The sequence below is a fragment of the Thamnophis elegans genome, chromosome 15, assembly GCF_009769535.1.
Source record: "Thamnophis elegans isolate rThaEle1 chromosome 15, rThaEle1.pri, whole genome shotgun sequence".
In the NCBI taxonomy this organism is placed as follows: Eukaryota; Metazoa; Chordata; class Lepidosauria; order Squamata; family Colubridae; genus Thamnophis; species Thamnophis elegans.
The window spans coordinates 14,190,148-14,216,297 of record NC_045555.1 but is presented as its reverse complement, the minus strand read 5'-3'; the positions used below and the strand labels follow the sequence as shown (position 1 = coordinate 14,216,297).

At 39.2% G+C, this 26,150-nt stretch overlaps 1 protein-coding gene and 1 long non-coding RNA gene across 4 annotated transcripts in view; one reads left to right on the top strand and one right to left on the bottom strand.

Moving 5' to 3' along the window:
- LOC116518328 (vacuolar protein sorting-associated protein 26A) overlaps positions 1–14,883 on the top strand; it is a 176,083-nt gene extending 161,200 nt beyond the window's left edge. Inside the window, exons 2-9 of one of the 2 annotated variants that reach the window (XM_032231661.1) lie at positions 3,364–3,513; positions 4,391–4,466; positions 7,601–7,757; positions 8,288–8,452; positions 9,395–9,501; positions 11,354–11,422; positions 11,959–12,101; positions 13,246–14,883. In XM_032231661.1, the coding sequence (XP_032087552.1) occupies positions 3,364–3,513; positions 4,391–4,466; positions 7,601–7,757; positions 8,288–8,452; positions 9,395–9,501; positions 11,354–11,422; positions 11,959–12,101; positions 13,246–13,359 (981 nt within the window). In that variant the 3' untranslated portion in view covers positions 13,360–14,883. Of the gene's footprint in view, positions 1–3,363; positions 3,514–4,390; positions 4,467–7,593; positions 7,758–8,287; positions 8,453–9,394; positions 9,502–11,353; positions 11,423–11,958; positions 12,102–13,245 lie in introns of both variants that reach the window. The other variant, XM_032231658.1, reaches the window with a different exon arrangement.
- A 4,385-nt stretch (positions 14,884–19,268) lies between these two features.
- LOC116518227 lies at positions 19,269–26,126 on the bottom strand. Of its 2 annotated transcripts, none has more exons than XR_004256529.1 (5): positions 25,931–26,126; positions 23,637–23,754; positions 23,318–23,450; positions 22,389–22,548; positions 19,269–19,462 (listed from the first exon to the last, which is right to left on the bottom strand). It is a non-coding gene; the product is annotated as an uncharacterized LOC116518227 (long non-coding RNA). The 2 variants fall into 2 exon arrangements; XR_004256528.1 differs by having other exon boundaries at positions 22,389–22,529; positions 25,931–26,122.
- Between the last annotated feature and the right edge of the window lie 24 nt (positions 26,127–26,150).

Below are 26,150 nucleotides of genomic sequence, written 5' to 3'. Positions count from 1 at the left end.
AGTAGAGGCATTTCCTGCAATGTCTCTAGTTCTCACAGAAAATAAATGGTAGATGGTTATAGCTCAGTAGTTTGTTTTTAGTCAGTCAAACTTCCTTTTGGTGAAGAGCAGCATAGAACATAATTTAACATACTGTTTATACGTAAAAAAGAGGACCACACAAAATGCAAGCTAAAAGAAGAATACAGAGTATTATGAATGAAGGCAAATTCAGAGTATTATCACTATTGTTACCATTGCAAGCTACATCTGCAGGAGCAAAAACCCCAGATTATTATTTGTCTAAAACTAAGACATAAAGCTAAAAAACTAAAATAAAAGTAGCTTAATATAAAATGGCATCTATCTATAGGTACTTCTTTTAATATTGTTCAAAAGTTAGGCATAGTTACAGTGTATTGTGGAATGGGAATTAGTCAGCTTAAATCTTGCTTTACTAGCAGAATAACAATTTGGTAACATCTGGAAAGATAGTGTCTTTGATTAGGAAGCACAATCATCTTCACTCTCTCCCTCTTTTTTCCCTTCCTTCCCCCTTCCTCTTGCCTATCAACTTCATCCTCTTTGTCTTTCTGCTCTTTCCCTCTCTTCCCCTTTTCTTCCTACCTCCTTCCTTCTCCCTCCCTTCTTCTTTTTCTTCCTTTCTTCTTCCATCTTCCTCCTTCTCCTTCCATTCTTTCTCCTTCCATCCATCTTTTCTCCTTCCATCTTCTCCCCCCCTCCCTTCTTCTTTTCCTCCCCCCTCCCTCCTTCCTTCCTCTCCTTCCCTTTCTCACACACAGGAAGGGGAGGGGGGCTATCTAGTCGCTTTCACAGCATAATTTCTTTATCTAACTTTTAAAAACAGTGTGCAAATCAAACGAGATTTTCGTAACCTGCGAAGCACCAAGTTATATTATGTTGTTACAAATTCGCAGCTACTCCATTCTTTCTGATAGGGAACTACATTTCCCAAGATGCCTCAGGTCCTCAAAGCGCTGAACGCAGCTTTGCAATTGACTCCAGCGAGGCCTGGCAGCCGCCGGCTGGGGTGGTTGTCAGGGCGATGCGGAGCGGACGCGCCGTTTGTTACTGCTTCCAGCAATCAAGACGGACAAGGGAAGCGACTGAAACGGACGCTGGCCGCAGGAGAGCGAGGCTGCTGCCAGCCGTTTCACCTTGCGCAGCGAATTTGACTGGGTCCCGGGGCTTCTGCCGGGTGGCAGAAGCCCGGGACCCAGTCAAATTCGCTGCGCAAAGTGAAACGGCCGGCAGCAGCCTCGCTCTCCTGCTGCGGCTTCTGTTTCAGTAGGGAAGAAAACTTCCTTTCGCTTCCCGAATTTGACTGGGTCCCGGGGCTTCTGCCGGGCGGCAGAAGCCCGGGAAGCGAAAGGAAGTTTTCTTCCCTATTGAAACAGAAGCCGCAGCAGGAGAGCAGGGCTGCTGCCGGCCGTTTCACCTTGCGCAGCGAATTTGACTGGGTCCCGGGCTTCTGCCACCCGGAGTATCGGCGTATTATATGTTGAAATTGTCAGAGTATATCTACCAGGTGAGGAAAAATATATAACAGCAACAGGAGAGGCAAGTCTTTGACTTACAACCATAATTTGAACTGGCATTACTGTCAAAATATCAGTGTAGTCTTAAAGTGAGATTTAAGGTGACTCAGTCCTTAAATTAGAATCATGGTTCATTAAGCGAGCACCCCCTCCCCCAAATCCATGCCATTCTGGGCTCAGCCCCACCCAGCCGCGAACCTCAGGTAAGGGACCACCTCCAACTCCCTTCATTCACCTATATCTCCTATCTATGCCCTTTTGGCCCCTGCCTTATAGGGCAGCAATCAGCAAGTGCCAGCAACATTCATTTGCACAGATGCCTCCCCCCCCCCCGCTGCTCCATGTGGCTCCCCAGCCTGACTCAACCAACCACCAGCAAGCATGCATTTCTCCCAGTTCTCTGCACTGACCTTTGGCCTCTTGCTATCTCCTTTTCAGACCAGTTTCTCCAGCAAATGTTTTCTACAGTACTGAGCCTTTGTAAAGCTGTGCTGTCTTTGGAATGCCTTTGGAAAGATGGCTCAACTTTGCAAAGAGAGTGGAGCTTTACAAAGACTCAGAAAGTCATGTGTGCTGTAAGAACCCTCGCAGGAGAAGCTGGATCCAAAGAGGACACAGCAAAAGGTGAAAGGTCTATTCTGGAAGAGAAGGCAGCTGGGACAGGTTGGGGGGAGCAAACAAAACACTTGCTGGTACTGGCTGGAGTGGTCTGGGAGAAAATGAATGCTCGCTGGCACATGCTGGGCTGGACTGGGAAGCCATGCGTGGCTGAAGAGAAAGGGCGGGTGGCGAATGAATGCATCCTGGGGTATGGCAAGGAGCCCCAGAGTTGCATGATTCTGAGGCTGTTTGCCTCCTTATAAAGCAAGGGCAGCAGCTAACCAAAAGGGTATATAGATGAGAGGGAGCTAGGTGGGTGGGGAGAGTTGAAGTGCCCTTGAAGTTGTAAGTGCAGGCAGGCTGCCAAGCTCCCCAATTTTGATCGTGAAGATGGTACAATGGCTGTAACTTTGGGCAGGCATTGTAAGTCCATTTTTTCAGCACTGTCATCACTTCAACAGATGCTAAATGAATGGCTGTAAGTCAAGGATTATTACCTTTACAGTAAAATGGCCAATAAATTCTATGGCACTCATTTTATTTGTGTTTTGTTTTGGAAGGACGCTCACCTGCAAAGAAAGAGTTTTGGCAGACAGCATAGAGACTGATAAAAGAGATTGGTAGGAAATAACAACCTCATTAGCCTACATCTCCTAAGGGGATGATTTGTAATTGGTTGAGCCCATCATGGTGACCAGTACATAAAAATAGTGTCCAGCTGACCCAAACTTTAGAAACCACTCTTACAGGCAGAATCTCTGAGCAGGGGTTTAGCTTTCCAAATGTTATATATTCTTATAGCATAATTTAGGGTCTAAGGTAGTTCGAATACTACATAACATATTTGTCTTAAACAACCATGCATCCAGTATATTAAGCTAATTTATTGTAATTTGAATTACATTCCTATGCAATATTTAAAACCTAGAAATGAAACCTTTAAAAATTATCATTGATTTAAAGTGATATAGAATATACAGAATAGAGGGAGTTGATGTTATAAAAAGTAGTTAGTTTTCTACTGTAGCAAGATATTTGCTTTTTATAGTGAATTTATCAGTATTCTGATCCTAATATCGCTGTAAGAGTTTCTATCATGAATGCATAAATTTTTAATTTTTACTTTGAAAAATTACTTACAAAGCTTCCAATATCTTTGTCTACAGTATTGTGCTAGATAAAGTTCCTGTTTCGTACATTTAAATAAGTATTACTTTTATTGCAGAGTTTTCTTGGAAATTTGTTTGGTCCCATATGTGAGATTGATGTTGTTCTGAATGATGCTGAATCGCGAAAAACAGCTGAAATCAAAACAGAAGATAACAAAGTAGAAAAACATTACTTGTTCTATGATGGAGAATCAGTTTCAGGAAAGGTAAATTTTATCCTTTGTACCCTCAAAATGGTCTGTAATAAATATAAACAAAAGGACACATTAATATGGCTATAATGTGCTTTAGAGTTTCAGTGGTTGTTTTATTTGTTTCTGAGTAAAACTAGAATATATTACAATTTTTGTATGCAAATAAACAGTTTCAGTATGAAAGCTGTCCCCTTATAGTTGTAGCTATTTGGAGATTTTGGTCAGGTATAATATTCATTTTAAGTGAAGGAAGGAAAAACTAACAAGAGCATTTTATTTATGTCTTTAAGCTTCTCTACCCAAATTCTAGGCTAAAAAACCCCATGCCCATGACTTTTGAAGATATATATACAATATTTAATATTAATATTTTGATATTTTATTTGAAAGTCATCAAGACACTGAAAGGAGTTGGCAAAGTATGCCAATTTAGAAAATATTTTTCTAAAAATCTTGTTTATGGTGCCCTGAGCATTTTTTCCAAAGAATTTAATTTTAAATAATTGTAAGTCATTATTAGTTCTAGGATTAGGGTGTAGTAGTTTATGTTACTAGACAGAGACCAAGAGATTGTGACTTCTAGCCCATGAAAACCTATTGGATGACTTTGAGCCAGTCATTTTCTCTCAGCCCTAGGCAGAAGGCAATGGAAAACCACTTCTGAAAATATAGCGAAGAAAATTACATGGACATATCTGTGTAGAAATTTAATAAATAGTTGTCAGGAGTCCACTGAATTGAAGGCGCACACATAAGAACGATCTATAAATAAAATGGAAAATTGTGTATAAATTTTTCCTATTGCCGCTATGTCCTTGTATAGTTAATAATTTATGAGACTATGCAAAGATATAGGAGCACTACATTAATATATTGGTTTTCCCCCCAGGTAAATATAGTCTTTAAACAACATGGAAAGAGGCTAGAGCATCAAGGAATAAGAATTGAATTCGTAGGGCAAATTGGTGAGTTACAGACCTGATATTGAATCTGGATAAAATGTAAAATGTTCACTATGGTTTGTAGAAATTGTAATTTCAACTTGGCACAGGAATAATACTGAGGTAGCGGAATAGCAAGCATTATGAAATATTGAACTTAATAATGAATTAACTGTTTAGAATTGCTTATTATTTATTTGAATGTACAATATAATGTGATATACATTATAAGTGAATTTTTATGTGATGACATAGCCAATAAAGTAGTGTATATGTGTGTATGAATATACAGAATATAATGTATGGGTGTGTGCACACAGGCACACACACACACTTATTAAAGTTTTTTTTAAAGTATAACAAAACATAAAGTAAGAAAAAGAAGAGAAAGAAATCAAAAGTGCAAGAAAGTAAAAAGAAAGTAAAGAAAAAATAGATTCAAAGAAGTAGCTTCCAATTTTCTTTACAGTGGTTATAAGTTTATCTCTTATTTTTAATCATGAAAACAATAAATCACTTTAATTTTTCTGTTCTACGCAAAAAGTCTACAAGAAGTTTCCATTCAGCAATAAATGTAGATTCTGTCTTTTGTCTGATCAAAGAAGTCAAGTTATCTCCACAAGTTCCATCATTTTCAGCAACCAAACCTTTGTTGTATAGCCATTGAAACAGTTTCAAATACGTTGAATATGTCCTATTTGAAGTCAATAGTACAATACTTGAGAAGAAAGAATTAAAAGTTTCCTCTACTGTTTTTATCAAGCTACTATCCTATAAAAATGTACATTTTACAATATGATCCACATAATGAGGGGTTGTGCCAAATATTCAAAAGAGAAATTGCAGGAGTGTTAAAGCAGTCTCAACTGCCTTGGCACATGAATAAAGATAGCCAGAGGCAACTTGCGAACCTGTTGTGTGAGCCTTGCAGAAAGCATGCGATTCAAAGAGAGATTCTTTTATGCTCCCACATGTTGCAAAATGTTTTGCACAACATATTGGTTACTAAGTTAGTCACAAAACTGGTATAGTAAGGAAAGATGTAATTGAAAGGAGAGTAGAAAAAGGAGAGTAATAGAAAGTCCTGTTGCACAAGAGGAAGTTGGCTTGCGTAATACCGAGTTTAGCTTTTATGTTATGTTTCATCAGCAACTTTTTTTAAAGAATTGTTCCATGCTTATGAGAAATGTGAAACTAGGAGGAAGAAGTTGTACTAAAATTTGAATTGTTAAATACACAGTGTAAAAATGTTTGTTGAATTGGCTATGTTGATATTAAAATACATCAGACTATTTAAGCAGCATCATTAACAAAAGACTTCCAAGTTCTAGTGAAATATACAGTGGGGCAAAAAAGTATTTAGTCAGCCACCAATTGTGCAAGTTCTCCCACTTGAAAAGATGAGAGAGGCCTGTAATTGACATCATAGATAGACCTCAAGTATGAGAGACAAAATGAGAAAACAAATCCAGACAATCACATTATCTGATTTGGAAAGATTTTTTTTTTTGCAAATTATGGTGGAAAATAACTATTTGGTCACCTACAAACAAGCAAGATTTCTGGTTCTCACAGACCTGTAATTTCTTCTTTAAGAGCCTTCTCTGTCCTCCACTCATTATCTGTATTAATGGCACCTGTTTGAACTTGTTAGCAGTATAAAAGACACCTGTCCACAACTTCAAACAGTCACACTCCAAACTCCACTATGGTGAAGACCAAAGAGCTGTCGAAGGACACCAGAAACAAAATTGTAGACCTGCACCAGGCTGGGAAGACTGACTCTGCAATAGGCAAGCAGCTTGGTGTGAAGAAATCAACTGTGGGAGCAATAATTAGAAAATGGAAGACATACAAGATCACTGATAATCTCCCTTGATCTGGGGTTCCATGCAATAGCTCACCCCGTGGGGTCAAAATGATCACAAGAACGGTGAGCAAAAATCCCAGAACCACACGGGGGACATAGTGAATGACCTGCAGAGAGCTGGGACCAACGTAACAAAGGCTACCATCAGTAACACACTACGCCGCCAGGGACTCAGATCCTGCAGTGCCTGCTTAAGCCAGTACATATCTGAAATTTGCTAGAGAGCATTTGGATGATCCAGAAGAGGATTGGGAGAATGTCATATGGTCAGATGAAACCAAAGTAGAACTGTTTGGTAGAAAAACAACTCGTCGTGTTTGGAGGAGAGAAAATGCTGAGTTGTATCCAAAGAACACCATACCTACTGTGAAGCACGGGCAACGTCATGCTTTGGGGCTGTTTCTCTGCAAAGGGACGAGGACGACTGATCCATGTACAGGAAAGAATGAATGTATCGGGCCATGTATCGTGAGATTTTGAGTGCAAACCTCCTTCCATCAGCAAGGGCATTGAAGATGAAACGTGGCTGGGTCTTTCAGCATGACAATGATTCCAAACATACCGCCCAGGCAACAAAGGAGTGGCTTCGTAAGAAGCATTTCAAGGTCCTGGAGTGGCCTAGCCAGTCTCCAGATCTCAACCCCATAGAAAACCTTTGGAGGAGTTGAAAGTCCGTGTTGCCCAGCGACAGCCCCAAAACATCACTGCTCTAGAGAAGATCTGCATGGAGGAATGGGCTAACATACCAGCAACAGTGTGTGCCAACCTTGTGAAGACTTACAGAAAATGTTTGACCTCTATCATTGCCAACAAAGGATATATAACACAGTATTGAGATGAATTTTTGATATTGACCAAATACTTATTTTCCACCATAATTTGCCAAAAAATTCTTTCCAAATCAGACAATGTGATTGTCTGGATTTGTTTTCTCATTTTGTCTCTCATAGTTGAGGTCTACCTATGATGTCAATTACAGGCCTCTCTCATCTTTTCAAGTGGGAGAACTTGCACAATTGGTGGCTGACTAAATATTTTTTTGCCCCACTGTAAGATCTTTGTATTGCAATCAAACTTTTGAAAAACTATTGCATGAAATGTTTTGTAAATGTTAAAAAAATATGTTCTTTCTTTCAGTTTCACTTTAAGAAATAACAACACATGTCTTCTTTGCCAGTTGCTTACCCACAAAATTACCCAAATAATAAATTATTTTTAAAAAAATGTTGCATTGTTGTCAGAAATGTTACTTTTATATATTTTCTGACTGTATTTCTTAATTTTGCAGAACTTTTCAATGACAAGAGCAATACTCATGAATTTGTAAACTTAGTGAAAGAACTGGCCTTACCTGGTGAATTAACACAAAGTAGAAGCTATGACTTTGAATTTATGCAAGTTGAGAAACCATATGAATCCTACATTGGTGCCAATGTTAGATTGAGGTATGAAATTTTTATGTAGCTAGTTATAGCACTCTCATTTAGCTGAACTGGAATGTCAATATGTATTGTATACATTTTAAAATTCAATAGATATGTTCTGCTTATAGAAACATTTGATCAAAAGGGTTTTCACAAACAAAAGGGTGAAATTTTTTTTTTTTGCTTTTATTATAAAAATCACTTAATATAGTAAAGTTTAAGAAATAGAAGCATTCAAAAGTTAAAGCAAAATGGGTTCAAATATATTTTTTCTATAGATGTGTGTATACATTTTTAGTGTAAATACCTCCCATTTTACTTTGGGAAATAAAATAATTCTTATTAACTAACATGGTTGTGAAACTAGACTAGATAAATTGACTTGATTGACTCATACATTTCAAATTACCAATGCAATTTATGAGCCTTAGAAACAGCCTACTGATGATTTAATACAGATGGCTGTTTCTGCAGTTGCCAATATTGAAGGAGTGTATGTGAGTTTTAAAATATTCTGTTATGTAATCTCCAATAATGTCATTCTTTTATAGGTATTTCCTTAAAGTGACAATAGTAAGAAGATTGTCAGACTTGATTAAAGAATACGATCTTATTGTTCACCAGCTTGCAACTTACCCAGATGTTAACAACTCTATTAAAATGGAAGTTGGCATTGAAGATTGTCTGCATATAGAATTTGAATATAACAAATCCAAGTATGTCTAATTTAAATGAAGTACAAATATAAATTTCAAAAAAACATCCAGCAAAAAAACAGTTCAAGGCACATGGAAATGATTAGCAATTGATTGCTAATTGTTGTATTTGGGGGAAATTGCCAAACCTTTTTTTTCCCATGGTGATCAAAATTCAGAAGGATTCATCTTTATTTTGAAACTGTGTTTATATAGTTTTTCTTTTTCCTTACATATTAAATTGTCTACTCATATAGAAAATAGTCGTGAGTTTTGAAATGATAGATTGGACTTTAGGCTTAGGTTGGGGGGGGTGTCACAATTTTGCATAATCCTGAGTGTTTAAAACATTCCCGGAACAGCAAATAAAACCTTATAATACTGTAAAGAATAAATTGGAATACTAGATTTCACTTATGAAGCAAATTAGTTATTTGCAGGGAATATTAAAATATTGCACAAGCCTGAGTTTTGAAGAATATCATGGCTGTCTCACGACTTTGCCATTCTTTTGCTATACATCAGTATGTTAGTTGGGGATACTCTTCTAATTGCATACTGACTTCACCAAAATATGGGCAGTGTCCCTTTTTGTGGGATTATTTTGAGCAAGGGCATATGGGACAAACTTTGAAAAATGTTGGTAGCTGGAATTTTAACTGTGGCTAGGTTTTTTTGGACCATGTGACTAGCTATTGTCTGTTTCTGAGTTCAATTCAAATGCTAGTAATATGTTTAAGGGCCTAACAGTATTCAAGAAAACAAGTTTAAATGATGCCAACTTCAATGCAGTACTGCCTATCTACTCTTTAATTGTGGGAAATCCTTTGTGCCAATGGAAAAATTAACAGCTGCTAATTGTTAATCATCCCAACTTAATAGTTGTCTCTGAGACCAAATGCATACTGAGATAATAATGCCTACAGAGTTCAACTTTTTATAGATCTCTTTTTTTGTTTTAAGGTATCACTTAAAGGATGTAATTGTTGGAAAAATCTACTTCCTCTTAGTAAGAATAAAAATTCAACATATGGAATTACAGCTGATAAAAAAAGAAATAACTGGAATTGGTAAGATGAAGAAAAAATAGTTTGTTGTTAATCATTTAGGTCTTGCCTTTTCTATTAGGCCCTTGGTTTTTTAAAAAATAATTTTTAAACATCATTTGTTTGCCTGAATGCCATTTAATATATTATGAAATTTTACTGTAATTTTAAAATTAACTAACTTGATTTGCAGAAAACAATCTTCTTCCAAAGGGCCTCTGAAATAGTTTTTAAAATATTACCCTTAAATAGTCATATGTAATTTTGTTTTGTCCTTTAATTGCATTACGAAAGATAGAAGACTTTTGTACAATGGGTTAAAATATAGAAGAATCTCAAAAAAAGCATAGCATAAGTTTTTGATAATAGAGATGATTCAAAACAATAATAAATTATAGTAAATATTCAAAAGTTAGGGTTATATGCTTTGGCAAATTAATATGCAGAAATATTTAGCGCACCTTCTGGGCATGATTTACTTCTACCGTGTTTACCTGAAAATAAGACCCGGTCTTATTTTCTTTTTGGCCCCAAAATAAGCACCAAGTCTTGTTCTCAGGGAATGTCTTATCTACTTACCTTAGGACCACTGGGCATGATTTACTTCTACCGTGTTTACCTGAAAATAAGACCCGGTCTTATTTTCTTTTTGGCCCCAAAATAAGCACCAAGTCTTGTTCTCAGGGAATGTCTTATCTACTTACCTTAGGACCACTGCAGCCACGCCTCCCATATCTATCCTGACACCTGTCACGCTGCCGCTTGACTTGTTCTCTGGTCACTCGTAGCCAGACGCTGTGTGGCTTGTCGCGCTGGTGCCACTGTGTGTGGCAGGATGCCATGTGGCTCATCACGCTGATGCCACTACTCAAGCAGGAGGCTGTGTGGTGTTTTGTACCGTTGTGTGCACGAGCAACAGCACTGGTGTGATGAGCCACATGGCATTGTGCAGCAATGCAATAGGTGTCAGGGTGAGGAAGGCCTGGCTACAGCAATCCTAAGGTAAGTGAAGCGTGTGGGGCAGCTCCACTCCCCTACTCCTGCCCTACCTTGATTTTTATGCCTGTGCCTCGCCCCACCTCGTACAACCAGATGGTGGGCAGGACTTAACTAGGGCTTATTTTTAGGGTAGGGCTTATATTATGCACAGGAGTGGAAAACCAGGATAGGGCTTGTTTTTGGGGCAGGTTGTATTTTCAGGGAAACACAGTATATTCAATTGTCTTGATAGTTTATTTTAGTACTACAGGAGTACAAAAACGTTGCTTGGTGTATTAATTAAAATTCTGCTGTGACATTTAGAAAGACCCATTTTAAAAAAATATTATGTAATCAAATAGTGTACAGTTGTACAGTTACAATACAAGTAGTCCTCGACTTACAACAGTTCATTTGTGACCATTCAAGGTTACAACAGCACTGAAAAAATGACTTATGACTGTTTTTCACAGTTAGGACCGTTGAAGTATCCCCATTATCATGTGATCAAAATTCAGATGATTGCCAACTGGTTCATGCTTATGACCCAGTGTCTCAGGCTCATGTGATCACCTTTTGCGACCTTCTGACAAGTAAAGTCAATAGGGAAGCCAAATTCACTTAACAACCATGTTACTAAAGTATCAGTTGCAGTGATTCACTTAACAACTGTGGCAAGAAGTGTCATAAAATGGGACAAAATTCACTTAAATGACGCACTTAACAACAGACATTTTGAGCTTATGATCGTAAGTTCGAAGACTACCTTTATACAGTTGAAATATACTTCATATTGGATTTTATCTTACTGAAATAATTGCAGTTATAAATAGAAAATTGAGAAAAAAACTATATTAAACACTATGCTACTTGTTTGTACTTCTATATAACTATCTAGGACCCAGTACAACAACAGAAACGGAGACCATTGCAAAATATGAAATAATGGATGGTGCACCAGTTAAAGGTGAGTGAGTGCATTCAGCTCTTATTTATCTGTAATGCAGAATAGCTAGGATTTGTATCAGCTGAGAATTTTAAGGACACCTTCAACAATAAACAATCTTCCTGTATTGGAAAAGAATAACTGAGCTCTTAATTTAGATGTTCCTTCCTGTACAACTTGTCTTACTTCTTTGATGAAGCAAGTAAGATGAGAAAACATTACTTGCTTTCTTACATGTCAAGTAAAATAAGGCCAACCATGTTCTTTTATTATGATAAATTAAATGTGCTATGAGAATTTATTGGACTAAAAAGCTTTCTAACTCTGCACAGTCAGGTGTCAGGCTTAAGATGAGTGTAATACTCTCCAAAGCTGTTATTCCCCAGAAAATGATATGCAGAGGGATATTTTAAATTCCCTAAAATTAACTTCCACAAAGCGATTTGTGCCCCCAGGAAATTAACTCAGCTTGCTTTATTGAAAAATGGCTTGTAAAAAAAGATGTAAACCTGAATTTGCAATATTAAACTTTGTAACCAATTTATTTTCCATTTAAGGTGAATCTATTCCCATAAGACTATTCTTGGCTGGCTATGATCCTACTCCCACAATGAGAGATGTAAACAAAAAATTTTCAGTAAGATACTTCTTGAACCTAGTCCTAGTAGACGAAGAAGACAGACGGTACTTCAAACAGCAGGTATAAGGTTCTGTAACTGGAATAGTTTGATGACATTGATGTATTTCTAATAGCTTCCAGATATAGTAGTTTCTTACAGCTAAAAAAATCATATGGGTGTATATGTTTTAAAATTAGGACTAACATCATAAACCTTTTGGCTTTGTGTCAGTTAGAGAAATTGATATAATTAAAGAAACTGTATCCACTGAACAGAAACTTTTCAGCATTAAACTCTGTGCTTATGAACATTGTGTTTAAACAGTACTTAATGATTCCTTTTAACTAATACTGATCTTAATGCAGTCTTAAGATACCTCTTATCACAGTTGGGACGGGAATTTCTGGAATTTCACTAAGAAGTGGGCATTTAGGCGAAACACATGACCACACCACTTAATAACAGCAGTTCTGGTAGTGTTGGTTGCAGCTGTTAGGCCAGAACTGCACTACAAGAACTTTGCACTTCTGCCACCCTGCTGTCCTACCTGCGCTTTAACTCCATCCCACCTTTCTCCACCGACACCTCTGCTCTTTGGCCATCCTGCGTGCTACTTTTGCTTACCCCTACCCTGAACTCTCTTTCACCATCTTCTTCCTTCTGCTGCCGACCATTTCGGATGCTGTGCGAGGGAGGTCTTGCATGGTCTTGTGGAGGGTCAGCAGTTGCTTTGGCCGGGTGCGCCTTGTCTGCTGCAGAAGGAAGAAATTGGCAAAGAGCAGCAGGGAATAACAGGAATAAGTGACAGTAAGTGCAGGATGAACTAGAGATGGAGAGGAAGATAGGCAGGTGGGGGAAGCGCATGCTGTGGTTATAAATGTGAGAGGTTGCCAAAAGCCCAAATTTTAATCACCTGACCCCGGGGGCACTGCGTTGGCCATAACTTTGAGGACAAGCCATAACATTTCCTTAGTGCCATTGTAAATTTGAATGGCCATTCAACAAATGATCATTAAATAAGGACTGCCTGTACTATGACCTTCATTCTGTTATATAAAGGAGAATAAAAATGGTGCAGCTAAATAAAATATGCTGTACTTCATCAGAACAGAAGTACATGCAAAGAAGTGGGCTGATTGGACAGTTTACAGCACAGCTGCTAGGTCTTTGACCAAATGTTCTTACCAATATTTTAATCCGGTATTTTCTTGCATCCTGAAATAGGAAATTATTCTCTGGAGAAAAGCTCCTGAAAAACTGAGGAAACAAAGAACCAACTTCCATCAGCGGTTTGAAAGTCCAGAGCCACAGGCATCTGCAGAACAGCCTGAAATGTGAACTGGATCTACGGGATGAAAAATGTCTGTAGATCAGCAGATTAAAGGTGGCAACAGCCTGTAGGAAAGAAAGGCCAAACTCCCATTACAACCGTCTTCCTCATCTTACAGTGCTGCATTTCCCACACTACTAAAACATTCTTCAAGTAAATATTCAGTTCTGTACATACATTTAAAGTAAGTGCTTTCTGAAACACTGGAACTTTCTTAAGCTATTTTATACTGCACATTTTACTTTTGTCTGGTGTGATGCAGTCAGAGATGCATAAAGCTTAAAGAAGTCTAGTTATGTGTTTCCATGCATGTAGTATGGTGCATCTAAGTTTTGCTTTCATTGATGGTAAACTAAAGCATTTCCTCTTTCTATATCCGACTGCATATCATACATATTTCCTCATCTGCTGTCTGTAACATTGGAGACTTAATAAAAAATTGTCTTAAAATGATAAATTCAGGTTTTATAATGATACTGTTGTCTTTACCCCAGGGAAGTAGATGTATTTGGAATAGATCTGAGAGCATATTACTGTTTTCAGATTTTTTTGTGAGGAATGTGTATAAACAAGGTTCTTTTGGAATCAGTTTTTCAAGACAAGTGGCTGCACACTCTTGTCTTCCCCTTAGCGTACTCATTCCAATGACTATGATCATATTCCAATTCACTTCAAGATTTGTATGACCTGGGATAAAATACAGTATTCTCTCATTAAACCCCAGTTTGTTTAAGGGTGTGTGTATATGATAAAATGTTTTAAGATAATTTTTACTAATTACACTCTTGAATACTGGATCATTTGCACAAAATTTTATTTCTCATCAAATACATATTTTTCACTGTTCTCCTCAAAAATAGAATATCTTATTCCTTTTCCATGCTGAGCTTCTGTGAGGAAATGTGGGCTTGTACAAAAATATATAGATGAAAAACACCTGGATTTCCGAAGATGGCATTCTTCTGCAGCAAAATATTGGTTTATTTTTATAATTCTTTCTGGAATGTAGTATTTTCAGGCAAATCTTGTTAGCCTCAATTTGTCCACAATTAACATATAGTTTTTAGAACCACACTGCCTGTTTAGCACACTATGAGGACCTGTTGAATAGAAGGCTACTCACATTTACAATTCACTTGGCCTATTTGTCAAAACGTTTCTAAAGTGCAAGTATTGTTGGTTATCTTACTGTATGAAGTAAGCAAAATTGCTAAATTATATTTAGGGAAGAATTGTTTTATTACTGTGGCACTTTGATAAAGCCAAGAATACTTTGCGTGCTGGGATATTTCTCTTCTTCTTAAAACCTGTGATAGAGACAACTTGATTCCCTCATGTAAGTGCCTGTTCAGAATTTCAAAAGAAAAAAAGCCAAATATTTTCATGGACACTTGCATGTTGCAATCTAGAAACTATTCCAAGAAATTTTGAAAATTGATTGTATGTAACCAGCCTCAAATTGTGCAACTATGTATAATAGACATAATAAATTGCTATTTGAATTATTAAAAATAACTGTATTCTCACTAAAATCTTTTTCTTGACTACTTTATGTACAATATCCTGTAAAGTAAATCTATACTATTAGTAGTATAGAACTTTTACTGACTTGCATGTTTTAAACATGTTTAATCCAACATGGGAAAAAGATTTCATCTCCAAAATCCAGTGATTTCTGCATTGCAAGTCCTTAGGTGGAAGGGGTTAATGATTGTCAATGGATGCTAAGCTTTGTTCGTACATATCTTTATGTCTTTTAAATGGTAAAAATTGTAGGTGTAAATCCTCCAAATTCCAAAGAGACAGTAAGATACTTTGTAGTACCAGTCCCATTTATTGCAGAGACAGTCTCAGTTATATAGACTGAGCCGAGGTGGCACAGTGGTTAAATGCAGCACTGCAGGCTACTTCAGCTGACTGCAGTTCTGCAGTTCGGCTGTTCAAATCTCACCGGCTCAAGGTTGACTCAGCCTTCCATCCTTCCGAGGTGGGTGAAATGAGGACCCAGACTGTGGGGGCGATATGCTGACTCTGTAAACCGCTTAGAGAGGGCTGAAAGCCCTATGAAGCGGTATATAAGTTAACTGCTATTGCTATATAAGCAGTTTCAGTGGCCATCTATTCTGCCATGCAGATTTCATTATATTAGTGCAGGGGTGATACCCCCCCTCCCTTCTTGTTACATTACAGCTCAGGGCAGCCTTAGTCAACATGGTTAATGATGAGGGATGCTGTGTGTTGCTTGTTATCTGAGGGGCCACAGGTTCTACTCCAGTGCTATGACAGGAGCATTTGAGGAACACTGATTTAAGCATAATGCCATGGATCCGGAAAAAGATTATTACTGATTAGTCTGGCAATGTGAGAACTAGCAACAATGATTGCTTAGAGGTCAGCAGTTTGTTCTAACTGACATAAAAACAACGCAGAGTTCAATATTTAGATAGGAAAGAATGGGGGGGGGGGTCCATAAACCTCTTGAAGAACAAGCATTTTTAGCTTCTTTATTGGTTGGTTTGACTCCAGGATTATCAGAGAGTCAAAATGGCGGTCATAGCCATGCATTTGGAGCCCTACTAACTCTCTTTTTATAGCCTTCATGGGGAAGAATATTTTTGTCTTGAGAAAAGATAAGAGTTTGAAAAGGGAGCAGTGGTTTATGGGGGGAAAAAGATTTCTCGGTGTCCTGTATTCTACCAGTAGGTTGGGCATAAAATTCTTGTCGTAGGAAATTTTTTTTTGTCAACTGGGCAAATCTCGGTTGCTTTATTTAAATAAAAAAATATGTAAAAGTGAGTGGGAAGCCAGAGTGGTAAGGCACCAGGCTAGAAAGACTTTCACTGTAGGCATTGCCAGCTGGATGACTAAGAGCCCCAGTTACACCCCGCTGTAGGAAGGACAAACCAAGAAAATTGCAGGGACTAAATATTACCTCAAAGGTCTCTACACAAATTCTCAAGTCTGAGAATTTCTATTTTAATACAAGGAAGTAAAATAGCATTTTATTCCTTTATTCTGAAATGTTAGCACTGACCATGGTGTCAGAAAAGATGATTTAAGGACAGGTATGTTGACTTCTGATCTTGCTGGATTCCTTCCTTCCCATTTTATAAATTAAATTCTGCCTTTATGGTTTTATAAATTAAACAAGATGGAGATCTTTTGAGATCTTCACATCACTTCATTTATAAAACTATTGTCTTATTGCTTGAAGCATAATTAGTTTTTGAGATGGCAATGCTGACTTAATACAAAAATTACCAAGTGAAAGTCTTCAATTAAGTGGCGTTCCTCAAGAAATTGTAATATTAAGCAGCCAGTTGGATTACACATCAGCTTCTTATGTCTTTTGATGACCTGGTGAATTGTGACTTAAAGTGAGAATAGGGCAGACTATTACGATTATTTCTATTTCATTTTAAACCATTCAGATTACTGCATAGATTATGTTTTTTCCCAAGGCAGAGCAAAGGTAGCTCTTCTGTGCAACGTTCCTTGTGTTATGGGTATATTTATCAATTGGAGGATCAAATAATAGAAAGGACTGTAGACTTCCATTTCTTTTAGCTGCAGGACAGATATGCCCTGGTAACCATTTTTATATGACACACCTTCACCATCAATCTTTGAAACTTTATCTCATTTCCAACCCACACCTGAGGCTTAATTAACCTTCAATAGTTGTTCGAGTTAAACTGCTTTCCTCCTCCTGATGTAGCGCAGTTAACACACTTTCATAGATTCTATGATTAATGATGGGGTCGGATATTGGAATATGCACAGCTTGTGTGGCTATTTTATACTGTCCCACAGGCTTGCATAACACCAAGTTGAAACTTTCCAAACTTCTTAAAACCTTTTTAAACATGGGCTTGGTACTCCTTTGAGCGCGTCTGAGCTTGGTTCTACAAACTCTTGCTTGTTCTGTTGTTTGAGGTGCAATACAGTTTTTTTTGCTTTTCTGCTGACAATGGTTCCCATGGCCACAATTTTTTACTCTTTACAATAATGTTCCCGTTTCTGAGAACTTGTGCATCAGTATTGTACTTGCCACCTTGACTGATCACAATGCCTGGAACCTATGTCTACTATGAAATTGCACCCCTGTGGCAACTTATGATTTATTTGCATTGCTCCTAATAGAGGGATATCATTTTGCTTGAGGTACTTTTCCTCTGGCCTAGTTACGGTAGCCAATCACAACCGTATATCCGTGCTACTTACCAGCCACAGAACTGGACTTATTAGTACCACCATTCCCTTGCACCACTACTTGTGGATGGAGTTAATTTGCTTCCTTGGTATTGGGATTTCGGACTCTTTCCTTCTTTCCAGTAGCCTGCAGACAATGAGCCACTTTGAAAAGCAGCTTACAAAATGTTGATGGGGAGTGGTTGAAAAACATCAGAGAAAATTACATTGCTGCGAATCTGGAGTGAGGGAAAGAGATGCAATTCAACTACTGTAATATTTATATAGGGACGAGGTGGCTCAGTGGCTAAGACGCTGAGCTTGTCAATCAGAAAGGTCGGCAGTTCAGCGGTCCAAATCCCTAGCATCACGTAACGGAGTGAGCTGTTACTTGTCCCAGCTTCTGTCTACCTAGCAGTTCAAAAGCACCTAAAAATGCAAGTAGAAAAATGGAGACCACCTTTGGTGGGAAGGTAACAGTGTTCTGTGTACCTTTGGCATTTAGTCATGCCAGCCACATGACCACGGAGACATCTTCAGGCAGCACTGGCTCTTCGGATTTGAAACAGAGATGAGCACCGTCCCCTAGAGTCAGGAACGACGCATATATGTGCAAGGGGAACCTTTACCTTTAATATTTATATTTTTAAAATAAACCTAAGAGAAATTCTCCTAGGATGGAAACTAGTCAAGGTCAAGGTGCTTTGGGGGGTATAATTTGAACCGTTGAAATGGTGTCAGGTTAGTTTCTTAACCAGCTGTAATGGTTACGTGTGAAAATATTTGATTTCATGGCAAAAAGTATCAGAAAAATGGCATGTAGAAAAACTTTCTAAGTTCAATAGAAAGTGCCTGAATTTGTTTTGAAGGCAAGCATCCTTCCTCTCATACATGAGAGAAGTCAAAGTGGCTCAATGTCCTACAATCAATGCAACTTAGTCTCTGGAATATCTTTAGTAGATTTGGATGAGTTTGCTATCAATAGGGGGGGGGGTGTAGTTTAGCAAAGAATTTGAATGTGAAAGGAGGGGAGGATGAATTATTTGTGAATGTCAAAAGCAGCCATATTTATGGCCAAGCTGCCCCTTCTCCATCCAATACCTAGAGAGAATGAAGATAGGGGGGCTTTTGCTGTGGAGAAAAAGCCTGGAAAGAGCCAGAATACTATAGTAGTTAAGATACTGGACTAGGTCTTTATTTCAGGGTTGCTGCTGTGAGGAGAAAATTGAGGGGAGAGTGCTGTATCTTCCACCCAGAACCTCAGGATGAAAAGTGAGTTATAAATCAAACTATCTGATAATCTGGCGTTGCCCTGGTATTTATAGGGGGGAAATGTCCGGACCAAACGTAATTTCTAATGTTGGATTTTCCCCCTTACCAGAAGGAGCGCCCCTGTGGAGTACTGTGAAGCCATTATCATGGCAAATCCACTGCACTGTTCAGTAGAAGCCATTTTACGGCAGTACAGTAGAAGCCATTTGAAGGCACAGCAGGCTATATTTTAAAGAATACACACCCCGAGGGGTGTTAGGGGTGTCTTATCCCCACAATATTTGTTTCCAGAGAGAAAATCATGTGTGTACCAAGTTTGGTTAAAATTGCTCAAGGCATTCCAGAGTTCTGCTGGAACACACACACACACACACACACACACACACACACGTGTGTGTGTGTGTGTGTGTGTATGTAAAATAAAATAAAATAAACAAGACATTTGTTTGACGTCTTCATCCTTTCACAAAAGGTTTATTTAAATACATACAAAACCCTAAAACAAATGGAAATTGAGGCAAGATGGAGGACTGAAGAATGTGGAGGGTTAGGGCAAACCATTTCTATGGGCCTCTGACTCTGCCCTCCATTCTTCCAGGGCGGAGAGTCTTCTGTTCTGTGCCTCAAGACGATGGTTCATGGTTTTCACTGTCAAGAGAAGTCAAAGAGGTATAATAAGAAGCTACATCACCAAAGCTGATGGCAGTGATTGCCTATTTTTTTTTTTTTTATTCTTTTTTAATTGTAAATGTTTTATTCATTTTTTCATTTTCAATTTTGTACATTCACTTATATACTGGATATTGGCAATAATAATATTATAATCGTAAGAAGAACAAAAAACAAACAAACAAAAAAAAAAAAAACACCCCCAACCGAAACGCAACTCATAAACCCCACCTATCACTTTCACACATCCCTTCTTCTCCCCCTCCAACTTTCCTTTCTCCCTCCAACAATCACCCCTCCTACTTCCCTTTCCCCTCCTATCTTCCTTTCTCGCCTTTCTCACCCTCCTTCCCCTCTCATCCTCCTTACATTCCCCTCTTCCTCCCTCCTTACTTCTCCCTCTTCTTTTCCTCTACTTCTCACTATGGTGCATTTCTCTATTCCTTACACCCAGAAAAAAAAAAGGGAAAGAAAAAAGCAATAAGAAAAAAAAGAGAAAAATAAAAAGAAAAGATAAGGAACAGCAGTATACAAGTGTATTCTTCTATATATTGAAGCTATATCTCCACCCACCCACCCACCCCCAATGAACCCCCCTCCCTAACCCCCTCCGACTTCCCAGGTCACACACCCGGCACAGTTCAGTACCATTCACCTTCAAAGTATCTTATTAACAATAATAATGAAAATAAAATAAAAAGAACACTCCGAAAAAGAAAACAAAAACAAAAAAGTAAATAAAGTAAAATTAAAAACTCTTTTGCATTATGCTCAGCCTCCCATCATTCTTCAAATTTTAAACAGTATAAATCATTCCATTTATATTTTGTCCTCGTCCCTTAGTTCTTTGATATTTACCCCCATCTTCCTGTAGAATCTCCAGATAGTCTTTCTTAAGCTTATATTCAAATATTAGTTTATACAAAGATCAATTTGTCTTCATATTTTCGCTGCTCAACTTCCTATCCTTCGTTTCACATCTCCATTCCTCCCAAGCCCAGATTGCATAAGATTAGGATCTCACTCTTCACTTTAAAATCCTGAGCTTTTTATATTATACTTCAGACTTGTAGATTCATAAAACATATGCCCAAAATTCATACCAGTTCGTTCAATCCCAAGATTCCTTCATCAATATCCCATTCCACCTTCCTTTCTGCTCCACACTCCATTCACCCCAAACCGCAATTCAAATAAATCTTAGTCCCCGCTTTCCTCACAGAAAACACTTCGTGCGCAGTTTGGATTTAAACTCAAATAAGTCTTGTAAAAGTCCCGTATCAATACACAACTTCACCATTTCATACCAAACAGAAATCCTAAAGTTTTAATCAGTCCAAAAGCTTAGAAAGTATTTTAAAAACGTCGCTGGGTCTGTATTCTTTACTCTTCTGTCCTTCCGGAAAGAAAAGGCAACCCTCTGCCTTATAACCACGTGTCCCGCTGCTTTGTAGATATAACTGAATCCTCAGTTTCCGCTCTTCTGCCTCTCCAGTAGGGGGAGAGCAACTCCCTCCTTCTTGTAGTCAAATGAGTTGCTGCTTGTCTTTCCTTCACCTTGTCCTTCCGCGTTTCCGGGTGAGTCAGGAAGCCCCGCCTTCAGAATTTTATAATAAAAGTCCCGAGCTTCCGAAACAGAATTAATACGAAATCTTTGATTTTCAAATGTAACTGTAATTCCAACTGGAGCCTCCCATTTATACTTTATTTGACGATTTCTGAGTTCTTGGGTTAAGAAAGTATAACTTCTCCTTGCGTGGAGCATCTGAAGCGGAATATCTTTAAAGACGAACAAATCGTGGTTCTCAATTCGGAGCCTGCTTTTATAAAACTTTTGTAAAATCGCATTTCTGGATTCTCTTGTGAAAAAATGTATAATTATGTCTCTTGGAAGCTGTCGTTGCTCCGCCACATGCGAATTGCCTATTTTAAATGTACCACATCCCATGAACTTATTGTAAATGCCATTATTGTTCTTGGTTACCAAAGTGGGAGCCAACAGGAAAGAGATATCTTAAAACCATATTTTCAAGGAGAACCAGCAACTTTAAGATATATGGACTTCAACTCCGAGAATTCCTCAGCCAGCATGCTGAAGAACACTTGGCATCTCAGTTAAGCATCTTCCTCAAGTTAAAGCTGTTCAATACTTTCTCTCTCAAGAGTGTTTGATGAGCAAGATGAATCTCAAGATGTCTTCTTAGATTGCCAGGGAGGGCAGACAATGTTTATCTAGGCTTTCTCCTCCAGGACACTAACCCGGCTACCACGTATGCAGTGGCAAAGTTCTGTGCTGCTGCAATGTCCATAAGAAAAAAATTGGCTACAGTATAGTACCATCTTGTACCAATTATCTGGACATACCTTTAACAATCTTTGGACCATAATGTTATTATCCACTTTTAATGTAAATACTTTTAATTATATTTTAATGTTAGTATTTTTAATATAGTGTAAAGACAAATGTATATTGCTGGTCTTTGACCGTAATAAAGATCTTACTTACTTACTTACTTACTTCTTAGAACCATCATTGCTTTGGTGATCACTCTGGGCACAGTACCAGTCTAAAGGGGAACGGTTTCCACAGAGATTGTTCCGTTCCACTACCCAGGTCTAATGGGAGTGTGTAAGTAAGACTTGGAACAAATCTAAAGAAGCTATAAAGTGGTTCAGTAAATTACTTCTCTCTTGGGCTTTCAAGATCTTCATTTCTATCTGAGCTTTGATCTTGATTTTCATTGGTCAATTCATTTGACTTGAAGCACCTTTCCCTCTGCTTGGGCAAACCTGGGAATATTGCCCCTAGCTATTTTTGTGGAGTGTGGCCGAAGAGGCAAACCCTGTGCTTCCATGTCGAGTGAGTACACGAATAAGACAAAAGTTGAAAGTGCTTCAGGCTTACAGTTCTGGAGGACGGCTACCCTGAGATCCTCCAGGGAAAGGCGAAAGGCCTCCATACTGGTGCTTCCTTCCTTTGACTGTGATGTTGGTGCCAGAACTGTTGTTGCATCACTGGTCCCCACTCCTTTCCTTTGTAGTTTCCCTGTGGCACAGTGTGAAAGCTATTTGAGATACAATATGAATACTTTGGATGACTATATGAAATTAATCCCACTAAATCAGTGATGGCTAACCTTTTCGCCATCGCGTGCCAAAAGCGGGGGGATCACGGGGGTGTCATGCGCATGCGTGCCCACCCCCATAATTCTATGTGCCTTCCCCCCGCACATGCACACGTGACCCCCCCACAACCACCATTTTGGTATGTGATGGCACGGTGAACCCGTCTTTTGCCCTCCCCAGGCTCTAGGCCCTTCCTAGGAGTTTGGGGAGGGCAAAAACAGCCTTCCCCACCCCCTTGGAGACCCTCCGGAAGCTGGAAACAGCTCGTTTGCTGACTTCCGGTTCGACCGGAAGGTCCGTTTTTTGCTCTCCCTTTGGAGCCCGGGGATGGCAAAAATGGCCTCCCACGCCCTGCCAGAGGCCCACTGAAGTCTGGAAATGACCCCTTTCCGACTTCTGGTGGGCCCAGAAGTCTTGAAAATCAGGTGGCTGGCACACACATGCTCGCCAGAGCTAACCTCACGTGCCCATTGATATGGCTCCACCTGCCACCTGTAGCATGTGTGCCATAGGTTCGCCATCACTGCACTAGATAATGGGCGTATGGTTCATAATGGGCTTTAAGGTACCACATTCCCTATAAACTGGGTCAAGAGGGAGCTTTGCATTAGACAGAGGCAAAATGGGCAAAGCATACATCTCTAAGGCATTTGGCACATGGCCTGTCTGATGGCCCCCGGTGGCAGAGGTTTTGAAATGCTGGCTTACCATGTCGTCTGGGACTATCCAGTTCCTCTAGTGCCATAGCAGAAGTGGATGGCCTGGGCTCTTCCAAGGAGGTGGTTGGATGAGAAGATACAGAATTAGGAAGAGGGGAACAACCTTCCCTCATTGTGTAGCCCTGAATAGATACACAAATATCAGCAAGAACATGCATTTAACACTTGCCCACAAAAGTCACCGCTTCAGTAAGTTGGAAGCATAGTGCACGCAGCACCTACTTCTGAGTTACGGGACACTTTGGAGTGTTTTGGGGTAACAATGGCAGAATTAACAGAACTCAACAGGAAGTCACAGCTACACTTACAAGTAGGTTCTTCTTCCTTTGCTGACTTTTGCCGGGATCTCTGTGGCTACTTCAAGTGGGGACTATGACAACAAAAGGAACTTCACTGTCACCAGCTTCCTATCCTGGCACTGACACCCTGTGAATTATCAATAGACAAGCATTGGAGGCTACATCAGTAATGAGCATGCAGGAAGAGAAAGTGGGAATGAATGCAAGAACCATGGAAAGTTGTCCTTTTCCAAGATGAAAATGCCCAGTTATTGCAGCAGCCTGCTTGCTTCAGCATGTCATGCACTACGTGACTGGTGATTAGAGGAAGTGACAATATACTAGAAAGAAGAAAGAAGAGTCGCTAGCTTGACCTGCATCTCTGCCATAGCAGTCACTAATCCCATACCACAATATAAATGCATTGGAAAAAATGTGTCGCTAATGATTGGATGCAATCTGCCCCATCATCTTATACTTACCAAATTCTTGCAAAAAAAAAAAGCCAACTCACAATTGCAGTATAATTTCATTACTTCTCTTGCAATGGGCAAATAAGTACCCCTGGGACACTCAGGCTGGAATCCCTGAAGCATTTAATTACCGAAGTAATTAAATATTATGGTAATAGATGCCTGAGAGTGTTTGTGGGGAAGGTTCCTTAATTTTCCAATTGGAACAGGGGTAGGTTGGTGCCGGTTTTACTACTGGTTCGTAACCTGTGTACATGCTAGATGCGCGTTGTGCACATGTGAACTGTTCAATGTAAATTGTTCTTTGCACATGCGCAGAACAATTTACAGTGAAAACTCTCTCTCTCTCCCTCCCTCCCCCCTTTCTTTTAGATCCTTAGGCTTCATTCATCTCTCTCCATATTTTACATCCTTAGGCTTCAATTTACTCCAGCAGAGAAATCCCATTTGTTGATTTATAATATGTTGATCATAGTTCTTGATATTCGTGTTTAGCTTGTAGCAATGTTCAATCTTCTGAACAATATATTCAATAACTATAACCTTTAGCCACTTTAATTTCTTGTTTATGTGGTTGTATTTTATCTCCATATTTTTTATTTATTTCTTTTAATCACTGTTTAAGTATCTTCTTTAAAATGTCTAACGAGGCAGAAAGAGGGAGGCGGTTGCTTTCCAGAAGCAATATCTCCATTCACAAAACTGGGGATGGGGATAATCATATATTGCAGAGGTAGTCAACCTTTTTATACCTACTACCCACTTTTGTATCTCTGTTAGTAGTAAAATTTTCTAACCGGCCACCTGTTTCATATTAATGGTGATTTATAAAGTAGGGAAATAACTTTACTTTATAAAATTTATAAAGCAGAGTTATAGCAAACCCCTACCGCCCATCATGAAACTGGAATGCCCACTAGTGGGCGGTAGGGACCAGGTTGACTACCACTGATATATTGGCTGAATAGGGTTCGTAAGCCACTGTCCTTCAATGCAAACACCCAGGGTACCAATGGGATTAGTGGCAGGTACAATAAAAGCTTGATACCCGTACCCCCATCCCCTTATAAGAGGCTGAATAGGTAAGTAAGTAAATGTCACTTTTCAGGGATTTCTCAGTGCTCCTGTGGCACATAGTTTCCACAAATAATGTTGTGCTTGAATGTTGCTTTCAAAATTCTATATTTGTCAGACCATACAAACCCGAGTACAGTTGAGCCATTAAGAATATCTAGTCTAGAGATTGCAAATAATTATAGATAAAGGTAAAGGTTCCCTCTCGCACATATATGCTAGTCATTCCTGACTCTAGGGGGCGGTGCTCATCTCCGTTTCAAAGCCGAAGAGCCAGCACGGTCCTAAGATGTCTCCATGGTCATGTGGCTGGCATGACTAAACGCACAGAACACTGTTACCTTCCCACCAAAGGTGGTTCCTATTTTTCTACTTGCATTTTTACGGTTTCAAATTGCTAGGTTGGCAGAAGCTGGGACAAGTAACGGGAGCTCAGTCCGTTACGCGGAGATAGGGATTCCAACCGCTGAACTGCCGACCTTTCTGATCGACAAGCTCAGTGTCTTAGCCACTGAGCCACCGTGTCCACAAGTTAGTATAGCCCTTATTGTCATTGTACATCATGTAGACAACGAAATTGGTATACAATGCCGCCTGCGATCTCGGCTGTGCTACATCAATAAGGGATACTACCGTAGCAGGCATAGGGTCAAAAAAGTCAAGAGGGGCGGCTACAACACGGCATCAGAACCTTTAATTTTTACCGAGAGGGAGACAAATAAGATCCTGGTGGTCAAAAGGAGATCCCGATCGGGAGAACACGATCGTCGGGCTTACCTGTTCCTGTGCCCCGCGGCTCCCAGCAGGGATTCCGCTCATCCGCGCCCCATCCAAACGCCTGGGAGCCTCCAGGACAGCCAATAGGAGCATCGGCTCATCCTAGGACTACAACTCCCACCCGCTTTCGCCGCTGATTTCCGGTGAGATCTAGAGCAGGGGTCTCCAACCTTGGCCACTTTAAGACTTGTGGACTTCAACTCCCAAAGTTCCTCAGCTA